The sequence below is a fragment of the Zingiber officinale genome, chromosome 1B (assembly GCF_018446385.1).
Source record: "Zingiber officinale cultivar Zhangliang chromosome 1B, Zo_v1.1, whole genome shotgun sequence".
Classification (NCBI taxonomy): Eukaryota; Viridiplantae; Streptophyta; class Magnoliopsida; order Zingiberales; family Zingiberaceae; genus Zingiber; species Zingiber officinale.
In genome coordinates, this window is record NC_055986.1 from 57,520,339 (window position 1) to 57,540,387 (window position 20,049).

Here is a 20,049-nt window from a genome sequence, read left to right on the forward strand (position 1 = left end):
CTTGTTCTAAACCCCCTCAGAAATAGCCCAGGCGAACCAAGAACAGGGATCATCTTCGAATGACACTCCCGTTCGGGATGCCCGAAAAGGCAAGGCGCCCGAAAGCCACGATTCGCCCGAACGAATCAAGCTGCAATTCTCTAAGGAGATCTTGCGTAACCCTCTGCCCAGACACTATACCCCGCTGGTGATCAGAGAATACAACGGAGCGACCGATCCAGATGATCATCTAGATAAGTTTGATAACGCAGCCACGCTGCACCAGTACACAGATGAGATGAAGTGCCGAGTCTTTCTCACTACGCTTTCCGGATCGGCACAACGCTGGTTCAGAAGATTGCCGGACGGATCAAAAGACGACGCTATCAAAAGACGAGCGTCAGCCTCTTTGCCCTAAAGCAAGGCCTCAAGGAAGCGCTCAGAGTGTACATCAAGCACTTTAACCAAGTAGCCATGGACATTCCATCGGTCTCTTCTGAGATGCTAATGAACGCCTTCACCCAGGGACTCGTCGAAGGAGAGTTCTTCCAGTCACTCATCAGGAAGCCGCCCAAAGACTTCGACCACTAGCTCAAGAAGGCCACTGAATACATAAATTTGGAAGAAGCTTAAGCGACAAGGAAAAAGGAAACGCCGACCAAACCCTCGACGACGTCCGCGCGTCGACCGTCGAAGAGCCACCAGCCGCCCAAGGGTCAAGAATCTACGATCGCGCAAAAGGCAAGGTATGGAATGTTCTGCTATTTTCATCAGTCGACGACGCACAACACGCACGACTGCTACGATCTGACACCGATCGTTAGCCGATCAGCACCAAGAGGATACCGCCACTGATCTCCGTCGCCCAATCAACGCCATAGGCATAGATCCACGGGGTGGCGTGAGGACGAAAGAAGGGCGCTCGAGCGATGTGATCAACAACACCAGAGGAGGGATAACACGGATCCCTCCCGACTCCCTGCTGAGCAGAATAGACCCTCAGGTCGGGAAGAAGAAAACGGAAGCAATGTCGCCCAGGGAGAAATAGGCATAATCGCCGAGGGACTAACCGGCGGCAACTCCAACAGATCCAGGAAGTCGCACGCTCGCCGACTGGAAATCCACACCGTGGGATGTAGCAGGGAGAGGGCCGAAGGGTCCGAGATCAGCTTCGGTCCTAGAGATTTGGAGGGAGTGGAGATCCCTCACGACGACGCACTGATCATTCGAGCAGTAATTGTCAATTATACTATTCATCGAACCTTTGTTGACACAAGGAGCTCGGTGAACATCATCTTCAAGAAGGCTTTCGATCAATTACAAATCGTTTGAAGCGAGTTGCTGCCTATAACAACCCCGCTCTACGGTTTCATACGCAATGAGGTATTGCCACTCGGACAAGCCAAGCTGGCCATCTCACTCGGAGAAGAGCCGCTGAGGAGAATCAGGACCTCAAATTTCATCGTGGTGGATGCACCGTCGGCCTACAATGTCATCCTAGGCCGACCGACCCTCAACGAATTCCGGAGAGTGATATCTACATACTACCAAAAAATCAAATTCCCGGTGGATGACCGGGTGAGAGAAGTCAAAGGCGACCAGCTTGCTGCTCGACGATGCTACGTCGAAATGGACAAGTCGAAAGCCAAGAACGCTCGGAAAAATCCATGCTTGGAGGTAAACCCAATCACTGAAAAACCTCCTACATTGGTATACGAAGAAAAGGAGGAGGTTCAGATCCACCCAAGCCGAACGGAAGCAACCACCTTTATCGCCGCCGACCTGGAGGAGGAGAAGAAGGCAGAGTTGGTCGTCTGCCTCAGACAAAATTATAATGTGTTCGCATGGTCGACACATGAGCTTCCTGGAATCTTACCGAGCATCGCCCAGCATGAGCTTCACGTCCGACCGGACGCTCAGCCGGTAAAGCAAAGGAAAAGAGATTTCAGCACGGAGCAAAACTTGATCATCTAGGCAGAAATAGAAAAACTGCTGAAGGTCGGCCATATAAGAGAAGTCCAATTCCCGAACTGGCTCGCTAACGTCATGCTAATCTCCAAGCCGGGAAATAAATGGCTGGTCTGCATTGACTTTCATGACCTGAATAAGGCATGCACGAAGGATTTCTATCCGCTACTTCGGATAGACCAAATGGTGGACTCTACTGCGGGTTGCGAACTGATCTGCATGCTTGATGCTTATCAGGACTATCATCAAGTGTTGCTCGCCCGAGAAGACCAGGAGAAGGTCAGCTTTATCACTGCCAACGGAACATTCTGCTACAACGTCATACCGTTCGAACTCAAGAACGCAGACGCTACTTACCAGCGACTCATGAACAAGGTGTTCTGGAGGGAGATCGTCCGTAACATGGAGGTATATGTGGACGATATATTGATAAAATCTCTCCGTGCTATTGACCTATGCGCAGATATTGATGAGATCTGTCAAACTCTGAGGGCTTACGGGATAAAACTGAACCCGAATAAATATCTATTCAGCATGAAGAGTGGTCGTTTCCTGGGTTGCATTGTCACCGAGCGGGGCATCGAAGTCAATCCAAGCAAGGTTAAGGCGCTATAAGACATGCCACCACCCCGGAGCTTGAAGGAAGCCCAACGGCTGACCGATCGGATCACAGCACTATCTAGATCATCCGACCGGAGTTTGCTATTCTTTAAGGTGCTTCGTCGAGTTACAAAATTTCAATGGGACGCCGAGTGTGATCGGGCGTTAGAAGAGCTCAAGAAGTATCTTAATTCCTTACCTATATTAGCCAAGTCGATTGTTGGTGAACCGCTCTGGATCTATCTAATCATCCAACGAACATGCGGTTGGATCGGCTTCAATAAGGCAGAACGGCCAGGAACAACAGCCTGTATACTTTTTAAGCCATATATTGAAGGATGCTGAGTCTCGCTACACCGGTCTGAAAAATTAGCTTATGCATTGATACTCGCCGCTCAGAGGCTTCATCCATACTTTCTATCACACTTAATCATCGTGCTAACTAACAGCGTCTTAGGGCAGATCCTTCTCAACCGAGGCATTTGGGAGACTAATCAAATGGACGATCGAGCTAAGAGAATTCGAACCCCGAACGGCAATCAAGGCCCAAACCTTGGCTGATTTCATCACAAAGGTCCAGAATGTCGAGCCGGAGGCAACCTGGAAGATATATGTGGATGGTTTGTCCACTCGGCAAGGTAGCAGGATTGGCTTAATGTTAAGCTCACCGCAGAAAGACTGAATGCACCTGTCAGTACGGCTGGACTACAAAGCCACCAATAATGAAGTTGAGTATGAAGCATTGATAGCCGGCTTACAGGCGGCCCGGCATATGGGAGCTATTAAAGTCCTCATCCACTCGAACTCTCAATTGGCTGGTCAGCAGCTATCAAGAACCTTCGAGATAAACAATACCTGGTTCAAGCTCTACGCGGAAGCCTTCGAGAAGCTGAAAGCCAACATTAAGGAGGTCGTCATACAGAAGATCTCCCCATCGGAGAACCAAGCAGCAGATGAGTTGGCAAGATTAGCCAGCTCCTTGACGTTGATCGCCATAGAGCATCCGATCGAGCAAGTCTCATTAGTGGCGCATATTGATAGGACAGAAGGGATAACCCTCCCGAGTGACTGGAGAATGACACTGATAGAGTTCCTCCGATCGAGGGTCACACCGGCCAATTAGGAGGAAGCTCGTCTACTAAAGAAGAGAGTCGGACGGTTCACCCTTGTCGGAGATCAGTTGCATAAAAGAGTCTTCTCCAAACCCTTGTTCAAATGCGTCAGGCCAGAAGATGCCGAGTACATCTTGAAGGAAGTACATCAGGGCTTTTGTTGAGGTCACCCGGGCAGTCGCTCGCTGGCCCGAAAGATACTCCTGACCGGATATTTTTGGCCCACTCTTCAAGAGGACTCCGCTCGGACAGTAGACACTTGCCTGTCCTGCTAAAAATATCAAAATATTCCGCACCGTCTGACCGAGGAGATAAAGACATCCAAGGCGTCTTGTCCGTTCGACCAATAGGGCATAGACATCGTTAGGCCATTTCCCATGACGACAGGTCAGCGGAGATTCCTGATCGTCGTCGTGGACTACTTCTCGAAGTGGGTGGAAGCAGAGCCACTTGCAAGAATAACCGAGCATATGGTCATTAAGTTCGTTTGGCATAACATCATATGCCGGTTCGACATCCCACGCCGGCTTGTATCAAATAATGGGAGACAATTCACCGGTTAAAAGCTTAGAAAGTGGTGCGAGGGCTCTAGCATCCAGCAGGCCTTCACCTCTGTGGCCTACCCAGAGCAACGAATAAGCGGAAGTCGCCAATAGGGAAATCCTCAGAGGACTACGGGCTCGGCTCGACCACAAGCAGCTGGATTGACGAGCTCCCCAGTGTGTTGTAGGCCCTTCGTACAACCAAAGGAGGGGACCGGCATAACTCCTTTCCACTTAGTATACGACGACGAAGCAGTCGTCCCTATAAAGGTTGGAGTGGAATCCGATCGGGTGCGGTTCTATGATAAAGGAAATGTCAGACGAAGATTCATGGAGCTCGACTTGGTGGACGATATGCGGGCTAAAGCAGTCATTCGGCTAATAGCGTACCAACAGCGGATGAAACAGAACTACAACCGAAGGGTGATCCCAAGGTCTTTCCAGGTCGGCGATCTCGTGTGGAAGAAAGTAAAGTCGGTCGGTGACGTCGCTAAGCTCGAAGCCCTATGGGTGGGACCTTTTAAGGTTGTGCAGAGGCTCCGCTCAGGCACCTACTATTTGGAGGATGAGAGCGGAAGACTGGTCGAGCGGCTGTGGAGCGTGAATCATCTCCAACCCTACACGGCCGGGTGAGAGGTGCGCAAGTGAACACGGATGTATTTGTATATTGCTTCATGGATGCAGGACAAATTTGAATAAAAGTGGAGTATACCGCTTTTGAGCTAAGTCAACGTCTTCACCAACGGTCGAGCGGCGACCTTAAACCCTCGTCTTCACCAACGATCAAGACGACCTTAAACCCTCGTCTTCACCAACAAACGAGCAGCGACCTTAAACCCTAGTCTTCATCAGCAGTCGAGCGGCGACCTTAAACCCCCGTCTTCACCAACGATCGAGCGGCGACCTTAAACCCCCGTCGTCATCAGCGGTCGAGTGACGACCTTAAACCCCGATCGTCACCAATGGTGACCTTAAACCCGAGTCTTTACCAACGATCGAGCGGTGATCTTAAACCCTTGTCTTCACCAACGATCAAGCGGCGACCTTAAACCCTAGTCTTCATCAGCGGTTGAGCGGCGACCTTAAACCATAGTCTTCACCAACGATTGAGCGGCAACCTTAAACCCCTGTTGTCATTAGTGGTCGAGCAGCGACCTTAAACTCTTATCTCGATAAGCGGTCAAGCGTCGATCTTATAATTCAAGAACGATAAACGGCCAACCGTGAATACGCGCTACTCAAAAGCTGCAAGTCATCAAAATACGATGATCGTTCGGGATTATTCTACTATGACTTCTCGTCACCGATCGGAAGGTCACAAAGCCACAATAAGCAACTCGCAATCTCGCTCAGGATTTTATGCGGCAACACATGAACAACTAAAATGCGAGTCAAATTGAAAGATGTCGAATGGCGGCAAGGGGATGAACGAATAAAAAAAGATCACCAGACGGGTGATCATTCATTAATACTTGAAATGAGGATTACAAACAGCTTGCATGAGGATTACAAACAGAAGGGTGAATACAAAATCACTCGAGCAAAGATCACTTTAGATAATCCAAGACATCATCAGGCAGCGATTCAGTCAGCTTGTCCCGACTAATGACCTTATTCGATAGAGCAGCAGGGAGGTAGTCGCCTTCCCTGAGTTGGTCGAACGTCCCTTTGATCGCCAGGTCAAACAGACGAAGTGCCCGGTCGGCGACCTTGACATTAGAAACATCCAAGCAGATGTAGGCTTGCTTCATGAGTTCAAACTTACCGGACTCGGCTCTCTGATATGTCTCTAGGGCCACTCGGGAGGCCTTAAGTTCTTCCTTCAACCAGGTCAACTCTTCGTCTCGGCGTCGAGCTGGGTCTTCGTTGAAGTTTGCTCGGCCAACCGTCCATCCCTTTCGGCCTTCAGCGCGACCTAAGTATCCTTCAAGTTTTAAGCCAACACCCGAAACTCTTTATTCTTGATCTCCAGATCTTCAATAGCCCGAAGTTTCCTGGTATTGGCCGAATGGATTTTGGCTTCAAAGGTGTTGGCCTGTTTATTAAGCCGAGCTATTTGGGTGGCCTGCTCGGCGCTTTTTCCTTTCTCCGCCTCTAGCAGCTCGGCACTCTTAGCCAGATCGGCTCGTAGTTGAGCCATATCAGTATTCATCTGCTCCAGCCGCTCCTAAGAAGCAGATGATTGATCGCCCGGCGCCTTCAGTTGCTTAACCTCCTGCTCCAAAAAAGCAAGCTTTTAGCACATAGTCAGGCTCTCTACCCAATACTACAAATAACCAGGAAAATATAAGCGTCGATCAAAAATAAATTAAGAAAATACAAGACCTATCCCAGTGGACATCTGGGTGTAGCTGTCCGCGAGCGCCCCCGGAGGCATGACCACTACACGGGCTCGAGCGTCAACCTATATCTGTGCAAGCAGCCCCTGAATGATTATCTGGTGCTCAGGAGCTCGGGCTTTAACGTCATCCGACTCACGCCATTCCTCGGTCGAAAGATGGAGAATCGCCGTTATATGGCGCTGGCCGCTCAGGGCTGATTGGGCCAAGGTCGCTCTGCTGGAAGGCCGAGATGAGGATGCTAGACGGATGCTAGATTTTGAATTTTCGATGGTGGCGGCATGAAGACAACTGACTGCGTGCAAATGGTTCCCTGTGTCCGATCAAACGACGTAGGGGGAACAGTCGTCAGAGTTGGAACTGGGGTCGAGGTTTCAACCCGCTCGGCAGAAGGGCGCGGGCCAGTTCTGGTGGGGGTCCGCACCACCGAGGAAGCGGATCGCAATGAAATCTCCGCCCGACGCCTCTTGGGCCTTATCAGTGGTTCCCCAGATGAGGTCAAATATGACGTCCTCTCAACTGGAATCACTGGCAGCCACTCGGAGGGAGGGTTCGATGCACCAACCCCTCCACCGCTGGGCGTCCGGTTGGCTATCCCTTCACTCACTAAAGCTGGAGCCCCCTCGCTCTCGCCATGCGGGTCTTCTTCTGAGACGATCGGCCGAAGACTGCTGCTCTCCATCTCGGCCATGGCCGCCGCATTGATCTCAACGTCCGCTTGGCCTTTTTAGCCAGATGCGCACGCAACATAATGTCAGCTGCAAAAGAAGAAGAGAAATCAGTTATAATCAAAGGATGAAGAGAAATTAGCTATATACCTAGGCTGGATGGAAGCAATGTGCGGATCGGACTCTAGCCGAAAACGTAGAGGACACCCTCCAGCAGCAACTTATGGATGTCATAGTTTTGGTCGGCCAGCATTAAAGTTGTGTTGAGGTAGTCCGATCGGCTCTTGTACTTTTTTAGTGGAGGCTGACTCGCCACTTCGAGCTGCCAGTCTGTCAGGAAGTCTGGCCGCTCAGGAAGGCGCATAAAAAAAATACTCCCTCCAATGTTGGTTGGTGGTCGGCATTTTATCGAAGAAAACTAAGCCCACTCGGGCATGGAAAAGGAAAGTCCCCGGCTCGGACAATTTGGGAAAATAAAAATAATGAAAAAGCCGAGGAGTGAGAGGAATGTCGTGCAGGCAGAACAGAACCACCACCCTGCACAACAGCCGAAAGGAGTTCGGCATTAGTTGATAAAGAGAGATGCGAAAATATTTACATATGGCAGGTAAGAAAGGGTGGATTGGAAACCGCAGACCGGCGGTAAATTGATCCCGAAAGAAATAAAGACAGTCAGACGGCGGAGCATTTGGTCGATCGGAAGGAGAAAGAAGAACTTGGTAATCGAAAGGAAACTCATAGGCGACTGTCAGGCTCTCATCGTCGCCGGCGTCAATCCTGGACTCAGTAGAGGTGTACCAAGGCCCAGGGACGGCGAGGAGAGGCTGTGAAGAACTCGCCATCGCAAAAAGCAAAGAAGACAACAAAAAGATGCGATTGGAGGGAAGGAAAGCTTGCTGGGATGTCGCCGAAGGAGCAGGAGAAGAAGGATATTGCCGAGAGACAAAGGTGAAGTATCGCCGAAGAGCTCAAAGATGGAAATATACAAAAGGAGAAGGCAGCAAGCAAGGGTTTATAAACCCCAGGGTCGTCCGATCTACGATCGAGGAGATCTAGGAAGAAATCTGGCCGTTGAATTCAAAGCGCCAAAGGTCACATCACCAGAGGATATCCGCCTATCATGTCAAGCGTGCGATAGCAGCAGGAGGGACACGTGGCGCACTGCGCCACGGGATGGCATTTAATGAAGGTAATTAAGGGCATGGAGGCACACTTGGCTATAATGAACAGGGATTTGCACGATCTCCCAGAAAATGGATGACGTAAACCTAGATCGTGCCCGCATCCCCAGCTTGTGTTGATCGACGTAAGGAAGCAGACATATCGCCAAACGACAGTCTTCAACAAGTCAATCGGCAAAGAAACTTGCTAACACATTCACTCAGTTACAAGGGAGCAGTCACATAACCGACCGTCAGGCTACGTCGGTCCGATCAGAAGCTAAGGAGTGTTATAAGCCGATCGGGTGAAAAGCGTCATTGACAAGTTGTCCAGCCAGTCGGACTTATAGGCTCCTTCGACTAGACTTGAAGGGGAGGCATGTGATGCGGCGATAAGGAAAGGCCCACCCTACAGGGGTTAGTTGCCACGATGGAGGTCAAAGTTAGGGCGGTCAACGTTCAGGTATCATATGGTCAAACGGATAATAATCGTTACGGCCAAACGGATGATAATCGTATTGGTCGGTTAGGCGATCAGGCCCCCGACCGGGAGGATAAGGTTTCGGTCTGACCCCACCTTTGACTCGGGGAGGTGTCAAACAGCCGACGCTCAATGGAGTGGTGTTGGACGCCGAAAGGAGAAGGGGACAATATGCAGAATCCTAGCCGAGTAGCTACCCCGCTCGGCCAGGCAACAGGACTCGGCATAGGCGCAGCAAAGTTATGGCCAAGTAGCTACCCCGCTCGGCCCGACAACAGGATTCGACACAGGCGCAACGGAGTTTCAACCGAGCAGACGCAGCACAGGCACAGCGAAGTTCTAGCAGAGCGGTTAACCCGCTCGGCCTAGCAACGGATCCACTATGTTATCTCTCGACATCCTTTTAGGAGTTAGTGTCGCTGACACCAAGCATGGTCGACAAGAAGATCGTACGACGAAAGTTTCTACTGTCACATCAAAGATATGCTCGGCTTGTTAAGGTATTATGTCAGACGCTTTACTGGCAAGTCTTTTCAAGGGAAACTTTGAGAAGCGTCCTCGCCTGGGGAAGTATGCAAGCACGCTATAGGAACTCTATATAAAGCGGGGTCCAAGCATCGGCGGAGGTACACGATATACACTATTTGCGCTACAGTGTTCATTCTTATTGCTCTGCCTTCTACATCATCGTCGGTGACTGACTTGAGCGTCGAAAGGCCAACGCCGGGGACCCCTTCCCTGGCTCGACACTGACGTCATTTGTTTTGCAGCGTGGAACGGAGTCTACGGGTGGTCAATGGGACATCCCCATCTTTCCATCTCATCGACTTTCGGACAAGATCAATAATCATGTTAAAGAGATGTAGGCTCAAGTCAATGATGACTAATGCTAACAATGGATATAGACAATGTTATATATGATAATGATTACAAAGAGTTTATATTAGTGATGGTTGTGGAGGGCTTATAATATAGGGGTAATTGATGGCAGCGAGGAATCTCGCTCTAATACCATGGTAATAAGAAGTTGCATCCTAATTCATAGGAAATCAGAGAAAAGAATAAGCAAATATTCACTTCCACAAGATTAACCTCCAATTGCCAAAACAGACTCTTAATTCATAAAGAATTAATTCAATAATTAATTTCTTGATTATTAGTCAAAAGCTCCATGTTTATTTATAGGCATCCAAGAAATGCCTTGTTGATAATAAAAAGACATTATAATAACTATCTCATATTCAAAACAAAATTGACTTGTTCTAATTAAATTACTGTAAAGATAATAAGGTTAATAATTATAAGTTGAAAAAGTAACTTGAATAACTTCCTTTTGGGATTGTATCCAATCCATAGATTCTCTATTATTTCATGCCGCATACAGATAATTAATAATTTTAGTTAAAGGAAAAGGCATCGTTACGTTTTTCAAGTTGCAAAAACAGGCTTAAAACAACCATCATTTTTTATCTTTTTTTTTTTTTTTGTTATCAATATGTTCATGTTCATTTTCATTACAAATATTAAATTCATTATTGATCCTAAGACTATGTATATTGAAACAAATAGATATAATCAAGTGATATAAAATAGTAAGAGTGAAATTTTACCCAAGTGACCAGACTTTGCTGCCCTTTAGGCATTGTATGATCCACAGGTTTCCTACCAGTCAACAATTCCAAAAGAACAACACCAAAACTGTACACATCACTCTTTTGTGTCAATTGGCCTGTCATAGCATACCTGCATATAATTGGAAAGACAGTTATAATTAAAAGGCATAAAATTCAATGTGTTATCATTTTGATCTGTCTCATAAAGATAGAGCTCATTGGAACGTTCATAAGCAAGTTAAATTCTACTAATGTTACCCTTTCAACTACATTTTCAGTTACACCATATAGAATCCATGATTAGCCAACTATTATATATGGCATGGTTAAGAATAAACAGCTACAACAATGATTCCTCATCCATTATGATCATTGTCTGAAAAACATAAAAACAGAAAGTTAGGAATGTGGTTACTGTGTTAACTAGATGTAGACCACGCTTCGATCTACAAGCACAAGAAACGTCAGTGCCGAGCCAGGGAAGAAGTTCCTGGCGTTGACCCTCCGACACTCAAATCAGTCAGCGGCACGAAAAAAAAGGTGGAACATAGTAGCACAAGCGTAAAATAGTGAATAATACATACCTACGCCGCTGTTGTACGGGACCCCCTTTATATAATGTCCTGGTGGGCGACGTGCCCACTTTTCGAGGAGTGGGCACATTCCCCAATTGGAACTGGACACGTTCTCCAATTGGTCATGGGAACGTCCTCTGATTTATCCTTCGTACAATCCGCCTAATAACCATGCCTCGTGTCGACGGCATCATCTCCCAAAAGTATATCCAAAGACACGTCAACGTTCCCGCTGATCGGCCGAGCAGGATAGCCGCTCGACTAAATACTCCTTTGATCGGCCAAGTACTCCTCCGCTGGGAAGGACTCGGCTACTCTTCCATACAGCGACGAGTTTCGATAGTACGTTCTTACCCGACCGGAATAACATTTCGGTCATCTCCAAGCTCCTTTGCTTCGTGACGAACTTTTGGTGATCTTGGCTGCACGGGCGCTTCGCTTGGCCCACCTCTTTGTCGGTCGGGCAACATATGCCGGTCGGCCCCTGATGTAGGGCTCCGTTCGACCACCCTTTAGTGGGCCCGTCGGTCTTCTAACATTGACCTCCTTGACTTTGACCTCCACGTGGATTGATATCTTCCTCCTTTGACCCACACTTGGTGGCCTCCTTTATCACCGCATCACAAGCCTTCTCCTTATGTCTATTCGAAGGAGGCTGCAAGTCCGATTGACTTGACAAGAAGTGCCTCGAGTGACCTCCGCCGATCGAACACTCTATGTGCTCTGAATGCTGGTCGGATCAAATCTAATAATCGTCGTTCGAGCATAATGAGCGATAAAGTTTAGTCGTTGATTCGGAGAGCTAACTCGTCGACCGGCATTTCATTTCTATGTTCTCCAGTTCCCAATCGGCTTACATAAACTTCGCCGTTCTGCTACATTTGTTGAACTTGGTGTGTGACTAATTCTCAGATCATACCTCATAAGCTTGGTGGTGGATCGGCCTTTCGGCGGTGTGATATTCAGATATCTGTGTCGCTCGGGAACGTTGACGACTACACTTAACGAATTTTCTCTTTTCCCTATTCTCTCTCGGATGAGCGCCCTGTGATAGTGGCTGACGTCGTCCAAATTTCTGGAAGACCGTGCAAATATCTGATCATTGTACTTGAGCACACCGCCCATGCCTTTTAATTAAACCTCATTAATACTCCGCTATAACCTGCTAACACGTGTCTCACTTTCTACCGCATGCTCAATGTGACAGGTGGATATCCGTTGGTGATGTGGCAGGTGCCTTTTTAAATTCTACAGCCGGATCTTCTCCTAGTTTTGCGCAACCCTTGATCGGACGGCTATGGGCGATCGACCACAAGGTTTATAAACATCCCGTTGCTCGCCGTCGTCTTCACCGTGTCTTGCATCCTCTTCTTCGAGAAACCTCTGCGACGTTTCTTCTCCCCTTCTTCTCCGGCGACCCTTTTCAGTAAGGCTTTTCTCTTTTCCTTTATTGAATCCGCGTGTTGTTTCTTCTCGATTCCTTCGTTTTCAATGCTCAGTTCCTCGCAATCCCCTATGTCCATCCCTAGGCTCTGGTATACTTCTACCGAGTCCAGATTTGATGGGGACGATATAGAGAAGATGAAATCCACCTACCACTTTCCATCCGATTATCAAGTCGTTATTCCCTCCGCTTACGACCAGTCACACGAACCACCCGTCGGTTTTCTGTCTTTCTTTAAGGATCAGTTTAGTGCAAGTCTTCGGTTTCCCATTCATCCCTTCTTTTCTGCCGTCTGTAAATATTTCGACATCTCCCTTCATCAATTAGTGTCGAACTCCTTTCAATTATTGTACGGGGTAGTAGTCATCTTCCGCCTGCACGGCAGAGAGGAGCAAGTGCGCCGAGCAGGCTTCGTAGCTGGTGAGGCTCAATAAGCAGGCCAGTTCCTTTGAAGCGAAGGTCAATTCGGCCAACGCTATGAAGCTCCGAGCCATTGAGGACTTGGAAATCAAGAACAAAGAGGCTCAAGTCCTGGCCTAAAACTTAAAGGAGGCGGAGGCAGCTCTGAATGCGGAGCGGGATACCCGATTGGCTGAGCAAGCAGCAACGCAAGAGCAGCTTGCTGATAAGGATGCCGAGTTGGCTTCTATGAAGGCCGAGTTGGAGGGCTCCCGAATGGCTTTGGAAGTTATCAAGGTGCAGAGTCTAGCCGGTTCAAGATTCTGAAGTAGGATTACCTCCGATCGGACCCCTTCAATGATCGACTCACCGACCAAGCGCTCCGCCTCTTCAACCTCGCCATTAATGGAACGCTCGACCAACTGAAGGGTGGTGGCTATATCCCAACTGCATTGACCAATAAGGCCATTAGTCGGGACAAGTTGACTGAGTCACAGCCTGATGATGTGCTCGATTATCTTGAATGGCCCCCGCCCACTAGAAAGCTCGCCTCCTTTTGTACTGCTTCTGGTTATTTTGTAAAAATTTTTCAAATGTTAATGCATGATCGTCCATTCGGCGAATCTTTGTTTAGTTGGTTTTAACAACATTCCATCATACGTTTCTTCCCTTTGTTCGGTTTTGCACTTGTTAATAAATGTATTGCCGCTCGGTTTAAGTAGGACTATGAACCACTTATCACTTTGCAAAAAAATCACTTTGCAAAAAATCTCTAAGCATGGCTCCTTGTACTCCCGATCGTCAATGTAACTGGCTGATATGTTGTCGGAGTAATTATTTCAGCCCAGCCGAACGACGTTATTTTAGCGGAAAATTACCGCTTCTAGGAGTAACATGTTTCCTTACCAGCCTTATTCTCGGCTTATATATTCATTGATCGGCTTGATTTGTCATGGACTTGGTTTTAAAGCTATCGCTCGACCGATATTCGTCATAGACTCGGATTTATAGTTATCGCTCGGCTGATGACGAAGACTGGGGTTTATAATCGTCGCTCGACTGTTGAAAGCATAGAGGAGATTTATAGTCGTCGCTCAACTATTGAAGGAGTAGACGAGGGTTTATAGTCGTCGCTCGACTGTTGAAAACGTAGACAAGAATTTATAGTCGCCGCTCGACTATTGAAGGCGCAGATAGGGGTTTATAGTCGTCACTCGACTGTTGAAGGCGTAGACAAGGGTTTATAGTCGTCACTCGACTGTTGATAAAGACTAGGGTTTATAGTCACCGCTCGACTTTTAAGTTGGCCGAACGGCACAAGAGTCTGGAACACTTAGGATTTTCATTCATTGTCTTCCTACATCCACAAGACCTAGACTTACACAAGTACATTCAGATATAACCACGCACCTCTCACCCGGCCCTATATGGTTGGAGATGATTCGCGCTCCAAGGCCGCTCGAGCTTTCGCCCATCCTCGTCCTATAGGTAGTAGGCTCCCGAGCAGAGCTTCTGAATGACTTTAAAAGGTCCTCCCCATGGAACCTCCAATTTGGTGATGTCACCGACCGACTTTACTCTTTTCCAAACCAGGTCGCCGACTTGAAATAACTGTGGGATCACTCTTTGGTTGTAGTTCTGCTTTATGCGTTGTCTGTACGCCATCAACCGGGCAGCGGCCTTGTCCTACGTTTCATCCACTAAGTCGAGTTCCTTGGCCTCCGCTTGGTGTTTCCATTGTCGTAGAGCTGCACCCAATCATACTCTACTCTGACTTCCACTGGAACCACCGCCTCACCGTCGTACACCAGGTGAAATGGTGAGACGCTGGTCGCCTCTCTTAGTGTGGTACGATGAGCCCACAAGACGCTCGGGAGTTCATCGACTTAGCTTCTTCCAGTGTGGTCGAGCTGAGCCCGTAACCCTCTAAGGATCTCCCGGTTGGTGACTTCCGCCTGGTCGTTGCTCTAAGGGTAGGCCACTGAGGTGAAAGTCTGCATAATGTCGTAACCCTCGCACCACTCCTTGAGTCTCCCTCCGGCAAACTGCCTTCCGTCATCTGAGATGAGCCTGCGAGGGATGTCGAACTGACATAGGATATTTTGTCATATGAATTTGATAATCATGTGTTCAGTTATCTTGGCTATCGGCTCGGCCTCCACCCACTTTGAAAAGTAGTCTACTACGATGAGCAAGAATTCTTACTGACTGGTCGCCATTGGAAATGGTCCAATGATATCCATGTCCCATTGGTCGAACGAACAAGACACAGTGGATGTCTTCATCTCCTCAATCAGTCAGTATTGAATGTTGTAATATTTTTTACACAATAGATAGGTGGTCATTGTCCGAGCGGCATCCTCTTGCAGTGTGGGTCAAAGATATCTCGCCAACAGGATCTTTCGGGCCAGCAATCTGTCGCCCGGGTGACTTCCGTAAGAACCCTGATGCACTTCTTGAAGGACGTACTTGACGTCCTCCGATCCGACACACTTGAGCAACGACCTTGAGAAAGCTCTTTTATACAACTGGTCTCTAATCAGAGTTTACGGTCCGACCCTCTTTTTCAATAGGCGAGCTTCTTCCTGACCGGCTGGAATGCTACCCGATCGGAGGAACTTATCAACGGGCTTCTCCAGTCGCTCGGGAAGTTTATTCCATTCATCTTGTCAATGTGCACCACTAGTGAGACTTGCTTGATCCGCTGCTCTATCATGATCGGTGACAATGAACTGGCTAACTTAGCCAACTCATCCGCGATCTAGTTATCCGAGCGGGCGATCTTCTGTATAACAACTTCTTGGAAGTTTGCCTTCAACTTCTTGAAAGCTTCTGCATATAGTCTGAGTCGAGAGTTGCTTATTTCGAACGTCCCCAATAGCTGCTGAACGGCCAGCTGAGAATCCGAGTGGATGATGACTTTTGCAGCTCCGACATGTCGAGCTACCTGCAAGTCGGATTTTAAAGCCTTGTACTCAGCTTCATTGTTTGTAGCCAGATAGTCTAGCCGCACGGGCAGTTGCATCCTGTCCTCTCGAGGCGAAATCAAGAGAATGTCAATCCCGCTACCTTATCGAGTGGATTATCCGTCTACGTATATTTTCCAAGTCGCATCTGGCTCGGCGTTCTCGACCTCGGTGACAAAATTTACTAAGGCCTGGGCCTTGATCGTCGTCCTGCGTTGATATTGTATGTCGAACTCACGCAGCTCGGTTATCCATTTGATCAACCGTCCGGATACCTCTGGGTTGAAAAGGACTCTTCCCAAGGCACTTTTGGTCATCACGACGATCGGATGTGATAGAAAGTATGGACGGAGTCTCCGAGCGGCGAGTACTAGCGCGTAGGCCAATTTTTCGAGATAGGTGTAGCGGGGCTCTGCATCTTTTAATATATGACTTGGAAAATATACAGGCTGTTGCTCAGAGCCGTTTTGGCGCACCAACGCCGAGCCAACCACATACTCAGTGGATAACAAGTAAATCATTAGCGGCTTGTCGACAATGGGCTTGACCAATACAAGCAAGGAGGTAAAGTACTCCTTGAGCTCTTCTAGTGCCTTATCGCATTCCGCGTCCCACTAGAACTTAATCGCTCAACGCAGTATCTTGAAGAATAGGTGACTCCGGTCGGATAACTTGGAGATGAACCTTGATAGCATGGTAATCCGTCCGGTCAGCCATTGGACCTCTTTCAAGTTACGGGATGGGGGTATGTCCTGTAGCGCCTTCATTTTGCTCGGATTCACCTCGATCCCCCATTCGGTGATAATGTATCCGAAGAAGCACTCACTCCTTGCTCCGAACTAGGGGTGTAATCGAGCCGAGCCAAGCCGAACTTTTAAATATTTGAGTTTGGCTCGTTTATAATCGAGTCGAGCTCAAGCTTTATTTAACGAATATATTCATAGCTCACGAACTTATTCGAGCTTTTATCGAGCCTAAACGAGTTTAAGAAATATAAATTATAAATTTAAATATTCATTAAAAACTAAATTATATATTTAAAGAAAATTATAATATTCTTATTAAAATTTATAATTTTATTCTAATAAATAAATTTAGTATATTTGTCTATATGTTTAATAAGTAGAGTGTAAAATCTATAAATTCAATATCAAAACTATTATTTTTTTATTTAAAAGTTGATTCATGAGCTTAACGAACATGTTCACGAGCTAACGAGCCGAATATTGTGAAGTTTGAGCTTGGTTTGTTTATCTTAACGAGCCTCATTAAACAAGCTCAAACGAACTTTTATCGAATCGAGCTTCGAATAGCTCACGAGCGGCTTAATTCATTTACACCCCTACTCCGAACAGACACTTGTTCGGGTTCAGCTTTATTCCATACGCCCTCAAAGTATGGCAAGTTTCTTTAATGTTTGCACAAAAGCCAGCAGCGATGAAGGGATTATATTAAGGTTATCGACATATACCTCCATGTTACGATCGATCTGGCGTCGGAACACCTTGTTCATCAGTCTCTGGTAGGTGGCGCCGGCATTCTTCAATCCGAACGGCATGACATTGTAACAATAAGTTTCGTCGACAATGATGAAGCTGACATTTTCTTGATCCTCTCGAGCGAGCGGCACTTGGGGGTAACCTTGATATGCGTCGGGCATGCAGTGGAGTCCACCATCTAGTCTATCCTGGGTAGGGGATAAAAGTCCTTCGAGAAAGCTTTGTTCAGATCACGAAAGTCGATGCAAACTCGTCATTTGTTGCCCGACTTAGAGACCAGCACGACGTTGGCGAGCCGGCTGGGAAACTAAACCTTGCGGATGTGACCAACTTCAAGCAATTTTTCTATCTCCGCCCGGATAATCTGGTTCTGCTCTACACTGAAGTCCCTCTTCTTCTATTTCATAGGCCGAGCGTCCAGTCGGACGTGAAGCTCGTGCTGAGCTACACTTGGCAAGATGCCCGAGAGCTCGTGGGTCGACCAAGCGAACACGTCGTGACGCCTAAGGTACGTGACCAACTCTGCCTTCTTTTTCTATGTTAGGTCGGCAGCGATGAAGGTGGTGGCCTCCGATCGGTTGGGATGAATCTGGACTTCCTCCATTTCCTCATAGACCAGCGTGAGAGGTTCTTCCCTGATGTCATTCACTTCCAAGCGAGGGGTCTTCCTGTGACTCTTGCTTCGGACTTGACAATCTCGACGTAGCATCACCGAGCGGCCAACTGATTGTCTTATACTTCGCCCACCTTGTTGTCTACAGGAAACTTGATCTTCTGACAAAAAGTAGACACCACCGCTCGGAACTCGTTAAGGGCCAATCGACCCAATATAACATTGTAGGCGGACGGCGCGTCTACCACAATGAAGTTTGTGATCCTTGTCCTCTTGAGCGGCTCCTCTCCGAGCGATATGGCCAGCCAAATTTGGTCGATCAGCAATACTTCATTGTCTGTGAACCCGTAGAGTGGGGTCGTCATTGGCTATGACCCACTTCGGTCAATTTGCAGCTGGTCGAACGCCCTCTTGAATATATCAACAAAGGTCTAGTGAATATTATAATTAGTTATTACCACTCGGATGATCAGGGCGTCGTCGTGAGAGATCTCCACTCCCTCTAGGTCTCGGGAGCCGAAATTGATCTCAAGCCCCTCGGCTTTTTCCTTGCTACATCCGACAGCATGTATCTCTAGGCACCAGGCATGCGACTTCCTCTCTCGGTTTGAGTCACCACCGGTCGACCCACCTGCGATCATTCTAATCTCTCCTCGAGCGATGTTGTTTCAGTTCTCCTCCTCCCGAGCCGAGGTTCTAGTCCGCTCAGCAGAAGCTCAGGCGGGACATGTGTTGTTTTTCCTTTGAGATTGATGATGACGTCACTCAAATGCCACTCGATCGCCATATCGCCGCTTCGTTGATCGACGACTCTTATGTCGATCGAGTGATGGTGACCGACGACGATATCCCCGAGGAGCCGATCGGCTCGCAATTGGCGTCAAATCGTAATAATCGCGCGTGTTGTGTGTTGTTGAAAGATGGAACGAGCAAAACATTGGCGTCCATACCTTTCCCTTCGCCGCCTTTAGGCGACTGGCTGCCACATGCTATACAGCTTGCATTCTAGGCTCCTAGTGTTGTTGTGCACCTCCCGCTCAGGGCCCCTTAGGTGGCTGATGGCTGCTTCTTGCAGCTTAGGCCTCTTCCACATTATGTACTCCATGGCCCTCTTGAGCAAGTGGTCGAGGTCCTTCGGCGGCCTCCAGATGAGTGAGCGGAAGAACTCTCCTTCGGTGAGCCCTTGGGCGAAGACATTCACCAATATTTTCGAGACCGATGGAATATCCATGGCCACTTAGTTGAAACACTTGATGTAGGCCCTCAGTGCCTCCTTGGGCCCTTGTTTCAAAAAAAATAGGTTGACGCTCGTCTTTTGGTAGCAGCTGCTGCTGGCGAAGTGGTGTAAGAATGCTACTCAAAAGTCTTTGAAGCTATGAATCGAGCCAATCGGCATTTGTCTGAACTAGCGCTGCGCTAACCCAGAAAGTGTGATGAAGAAGATCCGACACTTCACCCCGTCGTTATCAAACTGGACCAGGTGGTCGTCTGGATTGGTCATTCCGTTATGCTCAATGATCATCAACGGGGTGTAGTGCTTTGGCAGAGGGTCGCCCAAGATTCCCTGAGAAAACTGTTGATTGATCCGCTCGGGCGAATCATCATTCCTTAGTGCTTTCCCTTTACGTGCGTCCCGAACGGGCGCGTCATCCGAGGAGGATCCTCGTTCCTTATTCGCTCGGCCTTACTCCTCTGCTGGAGTGTGGAACAGTGCTCAATGGAAGTGGGATCGACGCGTGGGGCGTGTCTCCGTATGTATCGGTCGGCTTCTTACTCTGTCCCCGAACAAATACATGATCCGCTCGATCTCTATATCCGACTGGATGACCCCCTGCTAAGGCCGCGGGCTCCTATAACTACGATCGGCCAGCGCCTGTTGCTGTTGTTACTCCACTATTTTTGCCGCTCGGGCTTGTATCAGCATATCCAGCTCCTCTTTTGTTAGAGTAACCGTGGCAAGTCGTCCAGCGTCCTCCATTTTCGCGTTTCGGATTCAGGCTACGATCCCACAGACGACGTCAATATGATCCTATCCGAAAATCGTAGAGACGGAAAGCTAGGGATGTGGCTACTGCGTTGACTGGACGTAGA

The 20,049-nt window shown here is 48.2% G+C and overlaps 1 protein-coding gene across 2 annotated transcripts in view; it reads right to left on the bottom strand.

The window, feature by feature from the left end:
• Positions 1-20,049, bottom strand: part of LOC121967275 (PTI1-like tyrosine-protein kinase 3) — a 38,012-nt gene that overhangs the window by 4,185 nt on the left and 13,778 nt on the right. For both annotated transcript variants that reach the window (XM_042517388.1, XM_042517397.1), the window contains exon 6: positions 10,460-10,592. In XM_042517388.1, coding sequence (XP_042373322.1) covers positions 10,460-10,592 — 133 coding nt within the window. The remainder of the gene's footprint in view (positions 1-10,459; positions 10,593-20,049) is intronic.